This window comes from Syngnathus typhle, linkage group LG10 (genome assembly GCF_033458585.1).
Source record: "Syngnathus typhle isolate RoL2023-S1 ecotype Sweden linkage group LG10, RoL_Styp_1.0, whole genome shotgun sequence".
In the NCBI taxonomy this organism is placed as follows: domain Eukaryota; kingdom Metazoa; phylum Chordata; class Actinopteri; order Syngnathiformes; family Syngnathidae; genus Syngnathus; species Syngnathus typhle.
The window spans coordinates 2,361,808-2,380,162 of NC_083747.1; the positions used below are offsets into that span (position 1 = coordinate 2,361,808).

Below are 18,355 nucleotides of genomic sequence, written 5' to 3' on the forward strand. Positions count from 1 at the left end.
GTGGAAATGAGTTTGACATTTTTCCTTAAAATACACATGCCTGAAGGCCTAGAAGTAAGTGTTTTGCTGGTGTGGAGCCAACTTCTGTGGTTGCGGCTTCTCCACGCCGTCATGCCTGATGACTCTGTTAGGATCCGACTGTGTCAAGTAATTTGCCGCTGCTACAAGGCATGTATCTGACAGACACAAGCACTGCTTGCTGGGGTCCACTAGAAAAGATGACAGAACCTGCGGCCATTTTGTGAACTGCAGACACACTTTCGAGGATATGATGCAGGCCATGCCCGACCTTTCAAGACCTGATGTCCTCTGCCATGGTTAGCTTTAGGGAGTTATGGGTTAGCCTTCAGAGTTAAGATGGAGAGTAAAAAACTTGGGGAAATTTTCAATGGGGAGTAGCAACAACTTGAAACTGCTGCTTCTTATCAAGTTGAGCTAAATTCATTCCCACCGCACAGTTTTCATATCACGTATGCTCGATTTCCAAAAGTACTTGTTGAGTCACTCTTATCTGAAATTACCAATCTATTTGTTTTCAAATGTAGTGTGTAAGAGTATGACGTGAAATACAGAGAAATAAATAAAGTAGGGACACCTGAAAAAATCCCCCCCCCCCCCCCCACGACTCGGCCTCTTTTTCCCTTCTATCGCCAGTAAACCCAGCGGAACACATTTAGATCCCGTGCAACTCTTGGGTGCCCACTCATCACTCTGCTCTGCGTTTGAAGATTACGCCGCTCAGAGACATCCTCGCTGGGCAGCCGGGCGGCTTAGAGGGCCGCAATCCGTAATCCCTTACCCTTCACGGGGAATTCTCCACGCGCTGAAATACGGCGGCCTCTCACGGTTCGCGGGAACTATCGCCGCCTCGGGCCGAGATAGATGGACGACGCGTCGCGATGAATGCGGGAGGAAAGTGGAGGCCGTTAAATTTGAAAGTAACTTCAACACGGCTCAGCAATCCTGTTGGCGATGTGAGGGCCTCCCTGACACGCCGACACCGCCGACGTTTAGGATGATGGACTGGAGAAAAGGATGTACTCTTGTCCTTAAAAATACCCAAATTATTTCTCCCCCAAGCATTCTCGCTACTTACGAAAAGTTGGACATTCTCAGCACGTTTTCATAATGATTAGCAAAAAAAAAAAAAGGAACCTTTCACTAAACCACTGGCCAATCACAGCGCAGTTTATACTTTATAGGCAGTTGTAAATATGTTTAGGCAGGAATCATCCATTACTTGCACATTTTCGCCGTTGAGGTCGAGGCTCGGTCTTTGTCCCGCGACTAGCGAGGGATCACCGTACAGTAAAGTTGAAACAATTAAAGTCGGCGTGGCCTTTGATAAATATGGTGTGTACGACTGAAGGTGATCGGAGCTGACAGAGATGGACGACTACAGGCACACTGACAACTGAGAGAAGGATGATGCCATTTTTGTGTCTTTTTTTTTTTTTTTTTGGGTTGTTGTAAAAAATGCATGGAGGAGCGACCTTGAGCGAGGCTGGCTCGGGCCGACGCCAGCGTGATGACACGGGCTCTGTCCGCGATGCCACCACGCATGCCAAATAGCCAGCGGCTAGCTTAAGTACTGCTGGATGAAGGGCCAAAATGCTTACTGGTCAAGGACATCCACGTGGTAGAGCGACACGCATGTATGGACTGGCTAAGAAAAGTTTCGTCCAAAACATTCCACAACTTAATCAAGCATACTGCTGCTGTTTGCTGGAAAATAAGATTAAAGATCATCTTTTGTAATATAGCTCAAATCCCCCCTAATCCTCATAGGCAACATTAGTAGCAATCACTATGGTTAAAAAGTGACATACATGTGATGACTGCTAAATATGACAAATATATAAATCAAAATACTAATTATTTCTTTTTTTTTTTATTTAGATCGAGTGTAATCTGTTTTGAGGCCAGCCTTGCAAACATACACAAGACTTTCTCGTGATTACACACACGCATGCACACATATTACAGAGATGGCTGTGCTGTGTCAGCTGCGATGGGGATTAGCGTTAGCTTAGCGTTGACGGCACACAAATAGCCATCGGGCGGACAAGTCGACAGCCCGCGTATCCAAATGCTTCGGAGCGCCATGTTTGAAATGTCATTTCTACAAAATTATTTACACTTTTAAGCCTTACGGTGCTATGCTAATGCTGCTAGTGATTAAATTTTAGCTTTGGCTACCGTTGTTATGCCCCAATGGAAACTCATTATATACATTGTTCGACGATGTTAAATTTTTAAGCTGTTTTTTTTTCCAGGACCCATTCCTATAAGTGAACAAGAAGTTGGACATTTTTTATCTGAGTAGCCATTTTGGCTTATCTAATGTGTGCAGACAGAAAATGAGGGTCCCATTTAAAATGATGATTATTATAACACGACACTTGATTTAGTTTGAGAACATCTTTCTGATGTATGGTTTTAATTGAATCTGCCAAAGCTTGATAAAGCATTTTTTTTCCAACCCACAATATTATGCTAAGTGACATTTAAAAGTTTTGCAAAGCTTCCGGCCTACCTTGCGCTCTTCTGGCCTTATTAGCTCAACAGTAATCATTTCGTTAACTGATAATGAAAATCCACGTCAGCCCTCATTGCGATTCAAAGAAATATTGTTTTGAACAAACACACAAATCTCATTATTGGCGCGACTGTTTTATGATGATGTCGAATACAACAACACGGGAAAAAGATGATGAACAAGTGGACAAGGTGTAAAACAACATTTGTCCATTCAACTACTTTTTGGGGTGTTAGAGCAGTTTAAAAAAAATACATTAAAAATAACAAATATTATAAACAATAAGAACCTTATACACAATTTTATTGAAGAATAAATATAAATATTATTTGTTTTTTTGCGCGTCAGATAAATACAGGCACTGACCCTTCCTACTACAAGATAAATAAACGTGCAAAGTGTAGTTGTGAATGTTTACGAAAAGACTTGTTTTCTCAGTAGAACCTGCCGCGCTCTAATGACATTGGAGTGTGTTTTCCCACTTTAATAAGATGTTTCATTTGTGTGTCTGTGTGTGTGTGTGGTTTTAATCTCGCAGCGGGAATGCCCCCAAAAGCAATTAAGATGACAAAGGTTAATGAATTCTGCACTTTTACCTGATATGAGTGGAGCACGACGATTAGTACAATTAATTAAAAAACACCATTGGCAGTCCTGTGTCCCGTGACAGGACAGTTTATTAAGTACCCGAGAGCAGTAGGAAAAATATTGGGTTTAACAAAAAAAAATAGTCACAAATGAATCACTATTTAGCGGTATTAACATTTTTTTTTTAAGTTGATATGCTCAATATCTTTAATTACAGTACGTCAGATAGTTTTTAAAACAAATTATTAACAAATTAAGTTTAGGGATGCACCATAACGATTGTTTTGATAATTGACTAGTCTAACGATTCTTTTGACAATTAATTGATAAATCGGATGAATCTTTGGCTGTCACTTTTTTATTGTTTGTTTTTATTTTAGCTAATGCTAACTTCCGAGGCAAAGGTTGTTCGCTAGAAGATTCACGTGATTGCGATGCCAAGCAACCCCTGACACCTTCGCAGAGGAACTTTTTCTAATCCCGCTAAATGTCAAGGCACAGCCCAGCGCACCCACCTTCCCTACGCATGCCTCTGCCAAAAGGCCAGTACTAAGTCATCTGTTTACTCCTGCAGCTGCCGCCTATCACCCACAACACTCTCATGACGCTCTCTTGCACTTCCACACCTTCCGCCTACGCTACATTAATCAGGTAGCGAGAGAGGACCTCAGAACACTGAACAGGATTTCGACTTACAGTCTTGCTCTGAAGTCAGAAGGCTCCACAAAGTTGCACCATGACTCAATGGTGATGCGTAAAAAAGTCTCAAGAAGCCACATCTGAAAAGATAGAAAACAAAAAGTCAGCCATTTTGATTTAAAGACGCCATTTTAGGGTCAACCCAGGGGCCTTTTACTGCCACTCCTCTTCGAAATGTTATTCCATTGCTACCAAACGTAAAGCATGTACACAAGAAGCTAAACTGTTTTGTCATCGAGCGTGGGTATAACATGACGACAGAGTTTGTCGAATCTGTAATGACTCCAGTTCTAATTGGATTAAGCACTGAAGTGAACTTAAAAAAACATAGCATGAAAATAAATAACAACACCGATGATTGACGGGTGCAATCAAAGCTTCAAGTCAAAGTTATGCTAATTGATTTTAGCGAAGGGGAAAAAAAAACAATTAAAAAAAAAAAAAAAGAAAAAAATGCCTTACAGTCAACACTCATTAACATCAAATCTTTTTTAAGCAGTAGACTCAGGGCAAAGTGGTAATTCATTTTACCACTGTGACCTTTTTCTTCCCGTCATTTGCGTGAGTTTGTCATCATAAAGTTTGAAAAGTTTTCAGAATTGAAAAGTGCAAAAAAAAAAAAAAAAAAAGTCAAATGTGGTGCAGCGAGGTGATAATTGTCTCCCAAAGGTCCGGTCTGTCAGCGAGGTGCTTTGTCTTATTTATTGTGCTAGTCATCGTCTTGTGTGGACCATTTGGACCTTTTCATCACTCCCAAGCAGGAAATATTTTTAGTAGGAAATATTACAAAAAGTTTACAACTTGACTATTCTACAACAAAATATATGCTAAAACATTAACCACAAAAATGCTCTGTCTATTTATGCCTTTGAGCTATGACTGTATGGACTGACGGCTGGCATTCCAAATAAGTCAATAAAATAATATGGCTAAATAATAAAGTAGGACAGTGTGAATAAAAAAGTCTAAAAAAACCTCTGCAAATAAAACTTTGCATATAATTTAGCAACGCAACGAGCCTCATGCGGATTCCATATTGGCGTTAACGAGGCTCTGCTGAGAAGACGGAAAGCGGCGAAAATAAAAGTCGGCGGACATTCGTCATCCCGTCGCCATCGCTGAGGGAAAAAAATTGCAAGCAATTTATGAGCGGGCCGGGCCGCTTCAAGCTTTGTTCCTTGGCGTCGTAAATTTTTTCTTTGTGTCCTTCAGGACCCGCTCCGTGTCACACGAGTGGAAATGGCGAGAAGCGGCCATGTTCGTTTCGGAGTTCTCAGTCCACGCAACATCAGCAAGCTCATTTCATTCCAAGTCTTTGCGTGGAGCCAAGTATTAAAGTAATAACCAAGCTTTAACAGCCATTATGCTTAATAGGCTGTCATCAGCGCCCCCTGCTGGTTCTTCATAATGCTCACACATTACACCAGTTCCAAGTACTTGCACAAAAAATTGTTTTAGGAAAACATTTCTCTTCAACAGCATAAAATCAATAACTTTATCAATAAAATTATTTATTTTAAACTAAAAATGTCTACCAAAAAATAAAGATCGAATAATAAAATAGAAAAAAGGGAAGAATTCTTCCACATAAAAATATTTGAGTTTTACCTTTGATGTGTAGCTCTTTGTAGTCCATAGTTCCAGCCCATTTTCTGCTTTAGCTCGAATCCTTTAAGCAAAGGTAAACACACAAAAAGGAGCGGGAAATGCAAAAGAATACGCACCCGGAGCCGAGAGGGTGTCTTCTTGCTTGGATTTCCTTTTTCTCCTGCGCTCTTCCATCGCAGAAGTGTCCGATTCCAGAGGGTTGACTGTGGATTTACAATTTTAGGAGAAATACGGCAGAAAATGTTTCGGTATATTTTATTCATTCACTGGATGTGATTGGTCACAGCCCCACAGGTTGGGGGCTCTTTTAAACACATGACGCACAATAAACACACTTTTATATGTGACACCTTGCAACATAGAATAATTACAGGAAAGCCCTGAAAATCTGTGAAAAAAATGGATGTGCTCCCCCCCAAAATGGCAATATTGAGAATAATAATAGCTTGAAGCACGCACGCTTGACCTCTTATTTGTGTTGTGATCAATGTAGTAGTATACAATAATCTCCCCTTTTTTTTTTTTTTTTTTTAACAGCAGTGTGAAAGAATACTTGACTTTTTTTTTTTTTTTAACGGTCTCTTTATAGTGCAGACTCTCAATCACCATGAGCGTAACTCCCATGATGAACAGTAGAAATCAAAATCAGGCCCCGCCGACTGATTGTTGGAGTCTGATTGGCGTCTGTGATTGAGGCGGAAAAAGCCACAGATGAGAAATAAAAACAAAAGATAAAACGCTGGCCGAGTGGCGTCTGTGTATTTACATGATTCACTTTGAGGGAGATGTCCAAGCTTCCCTGAACGCCCCGTCGCCGGCCTCCAGGCTGGGCGGGGGGGGACCAGGATGAGTCCGCTTACCTCCTCCTCGGTGGCAGTCAACCGGTGGGCGTGTAGGGCGTGTCGCTGTGGTAGTTGTAGTCGGGACACACCTTCTGCACCAGCTTGTAGTCGGTGCTGTGAAAGGTGATGAAGATACAGATGACTTTGAAAGGTTTGGAGCACAGCCAGGAGACGTGACTCTGGGTCTGGTCCTGAGGGCAACTCTGCGACGGGTCGTGGGCGCACAGCGAGTTTCGGGTGCCGCGTTCCACCTTCTCGTATTCCACGCGGCAGTTGAACAGCTTGTTCTCCTTGCTCTCCACCGCCGTCTGTTGCTGGACGCGCAGCTCCTGCTGCTGGTGGTGCTGGACGTGGAACTCCACCGCCTTGCTGGGGGGGACCAGCCCTACCGACACGTTGCCCTGCCCGGTGGAGTTGTGTCGGAAGTAGACGCTGAAGGTTCCTGGACAGGATATGCACTCTCAGAAGATAAAACGTGAGAACCCGCGGCCGGTTTACCGAGCTACAGTACCGTTGCCGTGGTCCACGATCTTGCCGGTGATGAGCAGGTTGAGCTTGACCGTCTTGATGTTGGAGTGGAAGTCGCCCCAGCCGAACATCTTCTTGAACTTGCCTGTCTTCACGATGGGCCTCCTCTTGGCCCGGGAGCGTCCTCCCGAGGCCGAAGAGGCCGAGTAGTTGGAGAGCCAGGTCCACTGCTTGGAATCCGAATCCAAATCCTCCTCCATGTGGAAGTCCAGGTCCACCGGGGTAAAGTTGTCCTTGCCGTCCAACGTGCGGGCCATAAAGCGGCTGACTGACAGAGTCTGAGCTGCCTTGCTACTAGCGGACCAGTAGGACTTCATTTTGGACTTTTGGCCGTTTGCTGATCTCGAGTCCGCTCCGAGCACCTGGAGGACAAAGAGGAACGTCACTTTTCAAGTTAGTCACCCAACTATCCAACATTGGACTGAAGTAAAAAGTATTTGATACCATGAACGCAACATGGTTAGCGGTGCTAAAATCGAGAATAGCGGCAGGAAAAAAAACATGGCAGTTGTATGTTTGCGATCACGCGGCAGTTCCGTCCGTGTTGGGCGCAAGTGTGACAGCAGCTTGACTTTGGAGCTTCCTCCGTCAGCGCGTGTTGGCGCCGTCCATCATCACCCGTTCCAGAAAGCGCTGATGTTCGCCACAGCCGCTTACGGAGCGCCAAACGTCTTTGGCGTGTCGTCTAAATCAAGACGGAGAGCCATCTCGCCTCCCCCTCCTCCTCTCGTCCAACGTGCTTTCCGATGATGGATGAGTCATCTCCAACAATCCCGCGGATGACAGCGCCAACCGCGCGACGAGACCCTCGCCGTTCCGTGACAGCAGATCCATCTGAGCATAGCCTTCGTCGTTTTTTTCCGTACATTCTCCGGGCCGATCAATAGAATGAAAATAAGGTCTTCTTTTACACGGCTGAGGTGCATTGTGTGAGGCCGTGAATGATCTTCCCCGCGAAGGACGCGGCGGCTTTGTGCGCTCGGACTTTTGGAGAAAGATGGCCTCCGGTTGTTTTTGAAGAGAACACTGTGATGGACGAGCCGATTGCCGTGGTAAAAACGTGCATAGATCTTTTTTTTTTTTTCTATAAAGAAAGTCACCGCAGGACTTTTTAAGAGTAAAATATTTGAAGTGACAAGGTGAGATGAGGAATGGATTGGAATGTTTTGTGGCTCAGCGGCGCAGTTAAACGGCGTTAATGAAGCGCGGCTTTTGTCCAACACGCGCCGGCCGCCATGATGTATTATCAGAAGACAAATTCGGCGGCGGGCGCGGCTTCCCGCTCGGGATTTATGAACGCCATTTCGCCTTGACGTAAAGCTCCTTAAGGATGGACAAGTTCAACGAAGTGGCGTCTCGCAAAGTGCCGAGCAAGCAGCTGGAAAGTGGACTCTCCTTCATTTTTATATTAAAGTGACGACTCGTGTTTTTTTTTTTTTATGTGCCGCCTTACTAAGTAAATATGTTCATTTGTGCAAAAAAACAAAAAGGTGTAACTGTCAAGGCATGGCAGAATTCTTTTTTTAATTTACGGTGGCAATCTGTTGCCATACATTTTAATATTTTAAACAATATTTAATTTATATTATAATATAATAACTTATAATATATATCATTTTTTTGCAATATTTTAATAATGTCCATTCCATTGCGAGGTTACGCCCTGTGCTCAATTTAACGCACGAATGTTTGCATAAAACTTATGAATTTAAGGTCTTCAACTCTTTGCGTACCGATGACGTGTAATGCCGTCAACATTCATTGTCGTTAACTACGCTTTTTGCTGTCACAAATAGTGAGTCAATGGTTTGTAAAGCTTGCCAAATGTAAATACATCATTTTACCAACAAAAGTGAGGCGTCACAAAAGCAAAAATGATTAAGATCAAAGTTACTGCGCTGTGTCAAAAAGCCTCTGATGCCCATGACCTTTGACCACTGCTAAAAAGTTGCACTTCAAATAGAGTTTGGTCTTACTTGCTATTCCGACTCATAAAAGTGATTCCGGAAGCTTCTCAGCTAAGTGGGTTAAGTCTCAACAGAGGCGCCGTCGTCACATGAAGGGATGTCAGGAAGCTGCTTTACACATGAACACACACACACACACACTGACACACACACAAGCAAGATGGCTGCCAAAAGGACTCAGAAGTTGTGCGCAAGAATGTGCCGGAAAAAATAGGGATGGGATTTCTCACGATAGGCTGTCACACCTGTGAGTTCTTCTTCTTGTGTGACTGGGCGACACGTAATTAGCTGGCGTGTAGAAGCACACCTGACAGGATTAGCCGTACAATTGCACGGTGGATTAGAGAACCAACTTGTAATCTCAACTGGGAGATTCAAACCTGTGTGTGTGTGTGTTTGTGTGTGTGCCTCAAGGTGATGTGTGGTGCTGTTTAAAGGTCAGCAGTCACACCGAGATGACTTTGCCAGGCCTGGGGAGGTATTGATTGCTTTGCTTTAATGACGCCGCAGTGGTTCCTCCTGGCCAGCGGGGGCAGTAAACAAAAGTGTACACAGTAGTTGATATATCGCAGATTTTCAAGAGATTGTGTTAATTTTAAAAAAAGTATTTTTTCCGATATTCTGGCAAGTCAAATTCGGTTGAGTGCCTTGCATGTAGTACCACGTTGTGCCACAACTTGTCAGGCAGCACTGAGCACACCTTCAGCGAATTATAATCTTCTTCCGAAAGAAAATATTTTTTTCATATTCACATAACCTCCGTGAAAAATGCTGGTTCACAGTATCAGGATTTTAGTTTTCTAAAGTGGTGATAATTTCCAAAGAAAACATCACAGCACTTTTTCCAATCAATAGATGCAAGCACATATGAAAAATGAAGCAGGATTTCATGCCAAAGGTCACGAAGCGTCTTGTTAGCCCTTGTAAGTCACGAGGGGGTATACGTGAAGGCGAGAAAAAGTTGTTTTATCGGGCAAAAGCGACAAAGACGAGTGGCAGAAATAATATTGATGGTGACAGCGGGAAACATCATCAGTTATCCGCCAGGAGACTCGCAAACGATCATCTGTCACGCAAACGACCTCAAAGGAAAACACCGCGTGGCGAGCATTCTTGATGCTGATGCGCACGCGACAAAAAGGAGCATGTGATATAAAAAAAACACAAATTTACGGGATTCAAAGTGCTCCATTTAACCGCTTCTGAAATGTCAATTGAGTGGAGTGAAGGAATTTCTTTTTCATTCTTCCAACTCAGCAGATTTAGCATTTAAATATTTTAGAAAATGATCTTACCTGTTAACCAACTTAATCTTGTACTGTCGTTTTTTTTTATTTTTTTTTAGACATTTTACAGACTTTATTCATCACGCCGACCTTATTTTTTGTCCGATTTTTTTAAATTTTCACTGATTAAACAAAGAGCGCGTCAGATTGACCCATCAGTGAACATTACTTCAAACAACGAACGAGTCCAACGATGTTCATTAGTTTTATCGTCTGTGTTTAGCTTTGCTTTTGAGTCCTCTGTGTCTCTTTTTTAATTGCATTTCTCACCCGCTGTTAGAATAAAAAAAAAAAAAAAAAGTCAATGTCCCTTCCAATAAAAAGTGTCGTTATCGCTGCGATGGAACATTTTATTGCTCAAGGCTTGGACACTTCATTTGCATTTACATTTAACGCCGCCACCGTTTACCAGCAGAAAGTCTATTTAAGGCGGGGACTTTAATAATATTCCAGGTTTTTCCAGAAGTGTGGCGGCATCCCGGGCGGCGACGACAAGAGGAGATAACACACACGTGTACGCACAACACGCACTCAAGTCCTTGTAGCTTGTTGGACAAACTCAACGCTATCTCCACGCCGGCGAGCCGGGAGATAACACACGTACGCCGCCCGCCGCGCTTTCAAGATAAACAAGTGACGCCGCCACGTTCTATAGCGAGCTCCTCCACGCACACACCCGCGTCTTGAATGGAAGGCGCAAGATAGAGTGCGTGTGTCACTTTTCATTGGGCTGGATGCGGCAGTGCAAGTGTGTGCAATTTGCGGAGATAGCGGGCAAACTCAGCTGCTTGCTGCGATATTTACGACCATCTATCATACACGATACGACTCGACGTAAATAGTGTGTTTACATCACATGTGGCAAATGTTTGATTGGATTTAAGATTGGATGCTCAATGCGGAGTTGGCGTCATGAGGTTATTTCTGGAGTTGATTTACATATGGGAATTTAAATGACATACAGTGAACCCTTTACAAAATGGCAGATATGGGAGGAGACGTTTTGGGGGGAGGAGAAGAAGTCGAGAAGGTCCCCCCCTACTAAATGCCTTTATTGTGTGTTAGCATTGTATGTTAGTATTAAGCTAGCAGACTTTGATTTGATTGAACGTTTTAGTTTTCTCTCATTTGAGTACCGCAAATATTTTTTTACGGGGTTCCATTTAACGTTTTGATTTCCAACCAAGGTTTTAAGAGTTATACTTGTTTTTTTTCAGCGTGTTCCACTGAGGTTTTGGAAACTTCCATTAAGTGTTTGGAACCTAGCCAAGGTTTGAAGGATTTCTATTCAGGGTTTTGGTCCCCTTTAAGGTTTTAGGACTAAGACTAAGGTTTTCGGGGAGTTCGCAAAAAATGTGGCTTACGTAAAAGATTTTAGGTTCTAGAACCTCTTACAATGATTCAAAACTCCTACTTTGGACAATTCCCAACAGTTTTGACGTCTAAGAACTTAAAACGCAAATTCAGGTTTTGGCACCCCAGCTTCGATTAAGGATTTCGGTCCTCCCACTAAGATTTGATGACTTCTCTGAAATATTGAGAGAGTTCCACTCAGTTTGGAGTGTTTGGGTGTAGCTGTTGTATCAAAGTGCTACCTGAGGGCGTTAGAGATGATGACAAATCAGAGTGTCAGGAAATCACAGGTGGACGTGCCTTATCTCCAGAGGATTCGGGGGCACAATTACAACCGTGACCTTACACTCGTGATATGTGAGAGGAACCGGTTTGAAGACGAGGACCAGGAAACTAGTGTGCACTTTTCAAGGTAGCCACAGGAGAAAACGCATAATCAGACTTTTTCCGCACTAGCTTCAAAGAGGTTTGGGAGATTCCCGCGGGGGGGAAACATGATCACGAGAACATGGGATGTACACGTGTTGTGATCTGTGGATTGCTACCTCGTACACCTCATTGCAACGAAAACATCAATTCTATCCAAAACGAGCGGTTAATTAATATTTATGGAATAATATGACTAAACCTTGAAAAATAAAATATGCTCTCCAGAGGTAATGATTATTAAATGTATATTAATTGGTAGATATGGCCACAGGTGTGTTTTGCTAGTCAACAAGCTTTGCTCCGACCAACCAATCAGAAGGTGGAAAAAAAGATGACATCATCAAGGATTATGGAACCCTGCACATTGGGGATTTATGAATTTGCCCACATATAGATTATTTTTTTATGGGCACCTATCCCATCTGAAAAATGTATTTCAGATTTTTTTTGTAATTTATGAATTTCATGAAACACTTTAGAATTTAAAATAGATTGACGCTTTTCGGCCCTGACCTTCTACCACTTGTTCTTCAGGAGTTTAGGATGCGGCAATCAGTGAGTTTTTAGCGGTTGTGTTTGGCATTAAGGGAGGGGGGGGGGGTGTTGGGTTGGGGGGGGGGGGGGTGTAAATGATTAGCGAGTTTAGCCAGCTGTGAAATTGAGTTTATGCTTTTCAAGACGGCAAATTCAATTGGATAATGGGAATGAAGTTGTAGAGAATAATTAATAGTAATTGACTTCTTTCCATCACTATGCAAATTAAACACTGATAACGCCGCGGGAGCTTTTTAAGTGAAGTTTTTACGCGGATTACGGCCGCTGTTCTCCATCGATTGCTTTGTTGGCGCGTTCATCAGAGCAGGCGGGACGGCAGCATGGCGGGGTTACCGGCTCACGCGGGATTAAAGCAATTGGCTTGTCACAAACCGTCAAGTCGGACATTTTTTTTTTCCCCCCAAAACTTTTTTTCTTTTCTTGCTGAAGCTATTTTCTTTTTTTCTCTCAACAAAACTAAAAATCCTTTGAGATAAGATTTTATAATTCCACTCTCGTCTACTTTGGTACTTCTAATGAGGTTACAAAGACTTTCATGAAAAATTCTTCCATTACAGTTATTAGTCTTCCATTAAGTATTTGAGTGTAACAGTACGGAAAATCGATTTATGTCAATCTTGCTGTGTCTAAAAGGTTTAGGACTCCATTGAGGGTTTTTGCTTATCCTAAAAATATTGATAGGATTGAAGGTTAAGGGGGTTAAGGGCACAAGTCTTACACAAAAGGTCTCTCGTGAGGTTTTACTACTTCCTTTAAAAGGTTACTGACATGCTCTCAAGGTTTATGTTTCAATTTAGGTCAACTTTCAGCCACCCGCTAAAGTTTAAAGACTTCCTTTATTGGTTTGGGACATTACCAGTTTGAGTTTCAGGGCTTCCACTCAGGTTTTAGGGGTTCACATTTTGTGGGTGGCAAGTGAGGGATTCGGTTTCTTAAGGATTTTGACTTACCCTGTTACGATTGCAGTACTTCAATTTGAGGTTTATGTCTACCACTAAAGGTATACCATTGTCTCTTAGGATTTTTGTGGGCCCATTTTCAATTACGTTTAGAATTAAGTTTAGGGGAAAAAAAAAAAAGAACAGGCATTGAAGAAGTAATTTGACTCTGTTAGCATCACTTTACTGAGGCACTTAGAAGCTAAATTAGCTTAGCATTAGCTATGGGAGACAGTGTTGAAAAGAGGATGAGGTGAAGCTTCATTTGCTAATTGTTAATTAAAATCAAAGTCAGCAAAACTGTCACGGCGTTAGCTTTGGAATAAATGGCAAGGTCTTTTAATGATGTCAATAAACTTGAGTAATTCAAGTTGAATTTAGTTTTTCTCAATTAAAATACACATCTTGGATCACATTGGTCCTTTAGTGATGTTCACTAATGAATGCTCTTGATCAATTAAAGTAAATATGTTCTAAGTTATAATCAATGTTATTACATCTTTTTTATCACAAAAAATACACATTAGACCTTAAATGACGACTAAAACATGTTTATTTTAAGTCCGATTAGTTATTTTATAACTGACAGCTTAGCATTGGTTTCCAAAAACTACACATTAGCCGGTAAATACTGCCAGAAACATGTTCAAGTTTTTCATTACTATTTTTTTCAATTCACATTTTGTTCATCAGAGATAATGTAGCATTATCTAAAAAAAAAAAAAATTTGCTCCTTATAATTTATTGTTGTTCATTTAAAACTGATCACAGATAGCGTTAGTTGTAGGAAAAATTCACATTTCAATTTTGGATTCATGATTTTTTTAAAAATTTTTGATACATTTTTGTTCGATTTAAATCAAAATCATTACGCAGAGCTTCGCAGAAACTACACATTGGAGCGGAACACGTTGATTCCCCCCCCCCCCCCCCCAAGCCTACCCTGGCTTTCTTCACCAAAAGGACCTCAGCAGGATTCCATTTGAATGCAAATATTGCAAATAGATGACTACACGTGAGCAAATCTGAGTTAATAAACGGGATTTACTCACCAGAGAGATGACTGACAGCAGCAGAGCCCAGCAGCACCATGTGGTCGGCATGTTCGGACCACAAAGCTTCTCGCCTGGCTTCAGTCCAGCCGTCGTCCTCTCTGATGTGGGGAAAAAAGCCCCCCAAAAATCTCCTGCTGACCCAACTTGAAATAAAGTGCAAGGACGGAGTCGGGTGGGGGGTCCGAAGGTAGAATGACGACGGTGAGGGTCTTCTGGGTTGGGGGTAGAGCAGAGCAAGGGGAGACGCTGCGCTATTTGCACATGAGAGAGTGAAGGATGTGGAAGGGATGCTTTATACCCACACGCAGGGATGCAGGATGGGAGTTGGGGGGCTTGTGGGATGGTGGAGGGGGTATTGAGGGACTTTGGAGAACTTAGGATGTCGTCAGGCTGCCCTCAAGTGGTGCTCGGCCGTACTGCAAATGATATTTTTTAGACAACATCAAAAAAATGTCTACTGCCGTTATGTAAAATGCAAATTTCTAAAATGTCAAAAGTATGTTTCATATAGAAAAATATCGAGAGGATGAATATAAAATGCAAAAATATAAGAGGAATAAACTAATAAAAATATATATGTAAAATAATATAATGATACACAATGTGAAAAAATTAAGTATAATTAACAATCAAAAAACAGAAATAATTGTGAATAAAAATGTGACGAAAACAGAAAATAAATCAAATAAATTGACAAAATTGTACATTATTTTTTTTCATCTTTTCTTATACAATTCATATTTCTATCCATCCTGTATATTTTGTTTTCAATACATCACTTTATATAGTTTTACTGAACTATTTATTTTTTTTTTTTACCGGAAATGGTTCACTGTCACGACCTTTTTTTGTCCTTCTGTGATGCTTCTCCTACAAGCAAATCAATAGTCTTATCTTGTCTTCGATCTTGTCTGAAAAAAAAAAATAATAACCACCCATCATGAAAAAGCCAAATTAAAATGTCACAACACAAACACAAGCTTTGTTAGAACTCCTAATAAAATTGTACAGGTAGTCATTTCCAACTGACATTTGAAAGTCATGATGTCAAATATTCAATTTGTCATTCAGGTTGCGAGACAACAGCTGTTAGATAAACAAACCCACGCAGACAAAAAAAAGTGCAGTGAGAGCAAAGATAAGAGGAAAGGTCAAAATCAATCTCATAAATGGCCGCACGTCGCACTCTGATGCGGCGCGATTAGCATCTCTGCTAAAGTAAAAAGGGGAGCTCTCGGCTGGACCAACCATCACGTTGCGACTCAATTAGCGTCGCTTAAGCACCAGAGGGGGTGCTGCCTTTTTTGAATAGCAAATACCAAACGTTGTGGCTGAAAAAATATTCATAAATGATAATTCCGTGTGCAATTTTGAAGGTAAAAAAAAAAAAAAAAAAACTTTGGGCAAAAGCCGCAAGCGAACTAAAGTGAAGCGCGAGTTTTGTATTTTAGCTTTTTCCAGCATGCATAAAAGACAGAAAGGACAAATATTCTTGCATTATCACCGTGTCCTTGTTTATTTCCGCCTTTTCTTTCCCCACGCACAAACAACCTGTACAAAAACGGACGAGCTTTACTCTTTTTTTTTTGTCGTCTTCTTGCTTTTTTTTTTTTACCCCCTTTTCCCCATCACAGAATTTGCATCAGGACAGCAAAAAATATGATACAGCCACTTTTGCAATATTCAAACTAAACATTTTTTTGTGTAATACAAAATAAATTTGCATGAACCTTTCAACATTTTTTCTCTCCACGACAAACAAGAAAATAAAAAAAGTTTCTTTTTTTTTGTTGTTTTTTTTTACAAATCCACCAGCGTAAACAATGTCTCACATCCAACCTTGTTTTGTTATTTTCCACCTCATAAATAATAAAGCTTATATGAAAAACACACGAGTGTTCATTAGTGATCATTTTGTAAGCGACCGCATGTTAGTTGGACCCTTTCAAGTAGAAAAACTGCAAGTGATCGTCAGTAAGGCAGATAAAAGAAAAGTTGGAAAAGAGATTTAGGAGCGAGGAGTTATTGCATTTGATGCCCTCGGGGGGCACTGATGAATAGACAGGGTGTTTTTTGGCGAGTCACCAAACTTTGCCACCAAGCTCCACACGCCCAAGAACAAAAACTTGTCCTAATTTTGCATCCTCCATACATGCTACAAATAAGCTGACACCATCTATGTGAGGAGTTTGTGTTAAAAGGACTTCTGGAAATTTACAAAATGCTCCCACAAATGGCTACTTGGAAGCCATATGGCAGAATTTCTGAAACGGGGTTTCTGGGTTGACTCATGAAAGACATATTTCCCCCTCCCAAGTTTCGGGGGCTTTTCAAGATTGTCAAGTTTGTCTTTTGAATAAACATACGTGGGGAAATAGCCATAATGACCTTCAAAATGGCTGCTTCAATGCAAAAATGTCTTACATCTTGTATTCTGAAAGAGGGAGAAATATATGTGGGAAGTGGAAAGAAACGGGATTACATTAGACGACCTCAATAAACCACAAAAGGTACTTTTTTTTTCCTTTTTACGATTGAAAAAGAAATCTATACATATTTATCATTATCTATAAAGGAGTGTTGGGACCAGATTGGGATTTTTTTTTTTTTAAATCCCCCCCCCCCCAGTGTGGCCATGAGGCTCCTTTGTAAGTGAACCCCCGCGTGTTTGTGTTGACCATTATTTTTGCCGAAATATTCCTCTTTTATGGCATCATCAGTCATGTGCTGCACTAATATAGTGCACATTAGCGCCGAAAACGAGAGCAAGCGAGAGAGAGAGAGAGACAAAGAAGGGCGCAGTTTCCATGGCAACGGCCGCCCCAATCCAACAACAATCACAAAAGCGCAAGAGAGAGAGTGGCGTCCCTCTTTTGTCCAGAGCAAGAGGATTCGGCAGAGGAAGGGATTCTAAAACCCTTTATGGAGATTTGCCTTTCCTTCATCCTTCATCTTTTTTTTTTTTTTGGCAACGGAGGATGCGACGTATCCCGTAAAGCCTCAGGCGGCGGCTCAGCGGAAAGAAAGTGTTTGTGGGGGAAAAAAAAATGTCCCGGTTGGGCGGGATGACAAAAAAAAAAGGCATTTGACTCAACACTTGCAGAGGTCATGAAGGCGAAAAAAAAAAAAGTGTGAGCGGGGAGAGCACTTTTTGAAACAGAGACGTGCTCTAAGAGGATTTTCTGTCTCGCCTTCATGCTGTTTGGAAAAAAAAAAAAAAAGAAAAAGCGTCCGGCGCGCAGTTCTGACTACATGTCCGTGTCGCCGTCGTAGGCCAGCGTCAGAGGTTTGAGGCGGTTGTTTTGCTGCTGCCTCGCTCGCTCCGGTCGCTTTGGCTTCTTGCTGCCGGTCGCAAAACACGGAAACACACGTTATGGTTACTATTTGGGGAGGAGCCTAAATAAGCGCTGTCATCACCGGACACAACATTAGGTACACCTGCAACCGTCCTTTGAGCTTTTCCATCAAATGTGACCAAATCCAAACGCTCTAGTGGTGCTCTCCAACATGGTTACAATGTACTGTGCAGGTCTAGCTAATGAAGTCGACAACGAAGTTACTAGTTGGTAGTTCACTGAATCCACAAACGGGACAATGCTACCCCCTACTGGAAAATGGAATCAGCACAGACAATGAAGGGGAAGAGTGCAATGGCATGACTTGGCCACACGAGGGCAGCAGAGCAACAGCTAGGCATCTATCCATCCTTCTAATTGATTTCCTCTTTTTTCCATATGAATCTACAAGAGACTGGTCCTCACCTGCTCCAACGAGCTGACTCGGCTATCGGGCGGACTGCGTGAGGGGAGGGGCTGCAGGCACTTGAGCAAAGCATGCTGGGAGGAGGGGGATGAGGGGGTGGCTCTTTTCATTAGCTGCCGCTGCTCTGAGCCAGCTCCTGGCAGTCGGGACACGTGTAGACCGTCCCGCGGGCATTCTGCTGCCCCGTCCACACCGCCGCCCCGTTG

At 42.1% G+C, this 18,355-nt stretch overlaps 2 protein-coding genes across 2 annotated transcripts in view; both read right to left on the bottom strand.

The window, feature by feature from the left end:
• Positions 1–5,445: 5,445 nt before the first annotated feature.
• LOC133161124 (neurexophilin-1) lies at positions 5,446–18,189 on the bottom strand. Its single transcript, XM_061289391.1, has 5 exons — positions 18,149–18,189; positions 15,207–15,298; positions 14,385–14,803; positions 6,788–7,166; positions 5,446–6,718 (listed from the first exon to the last, which is right to left on the bottom strand). The coding sequence occupies exons 3-5, from the start codon at positions 14,433–14,435 to the stop codon at positions 6,312–6,314; spliced, it is 837 nt and encodes a 278-aa protein (XP_061145375.1). The 5' UTR covers positions 14,436–14,803; positions 15,207–15,298; positions 18,149–18,189; the 3' UTR covers positions 5,446–6,311.
• The window catches only part of thsd7ab (thrombospondin, type I, domain containing 7Ab), a 45,659-nt gene continuing 43,188 nt past the window's right edge, over positions 15,885–18,355 (bottom strand). Inside the window, exon 29 of the mRNA XM_061289404.1 lies at positions 15,885–17,729. Within this exon, the coding sequence (XP_061145388.1) occupies positions 17,636–17,729 (94 nt within the window). The 3' untranslated portion in view covers positions 15,885–17,635. The remainder of the gene's footprint in view (positions 17,730–18,355) is intronic.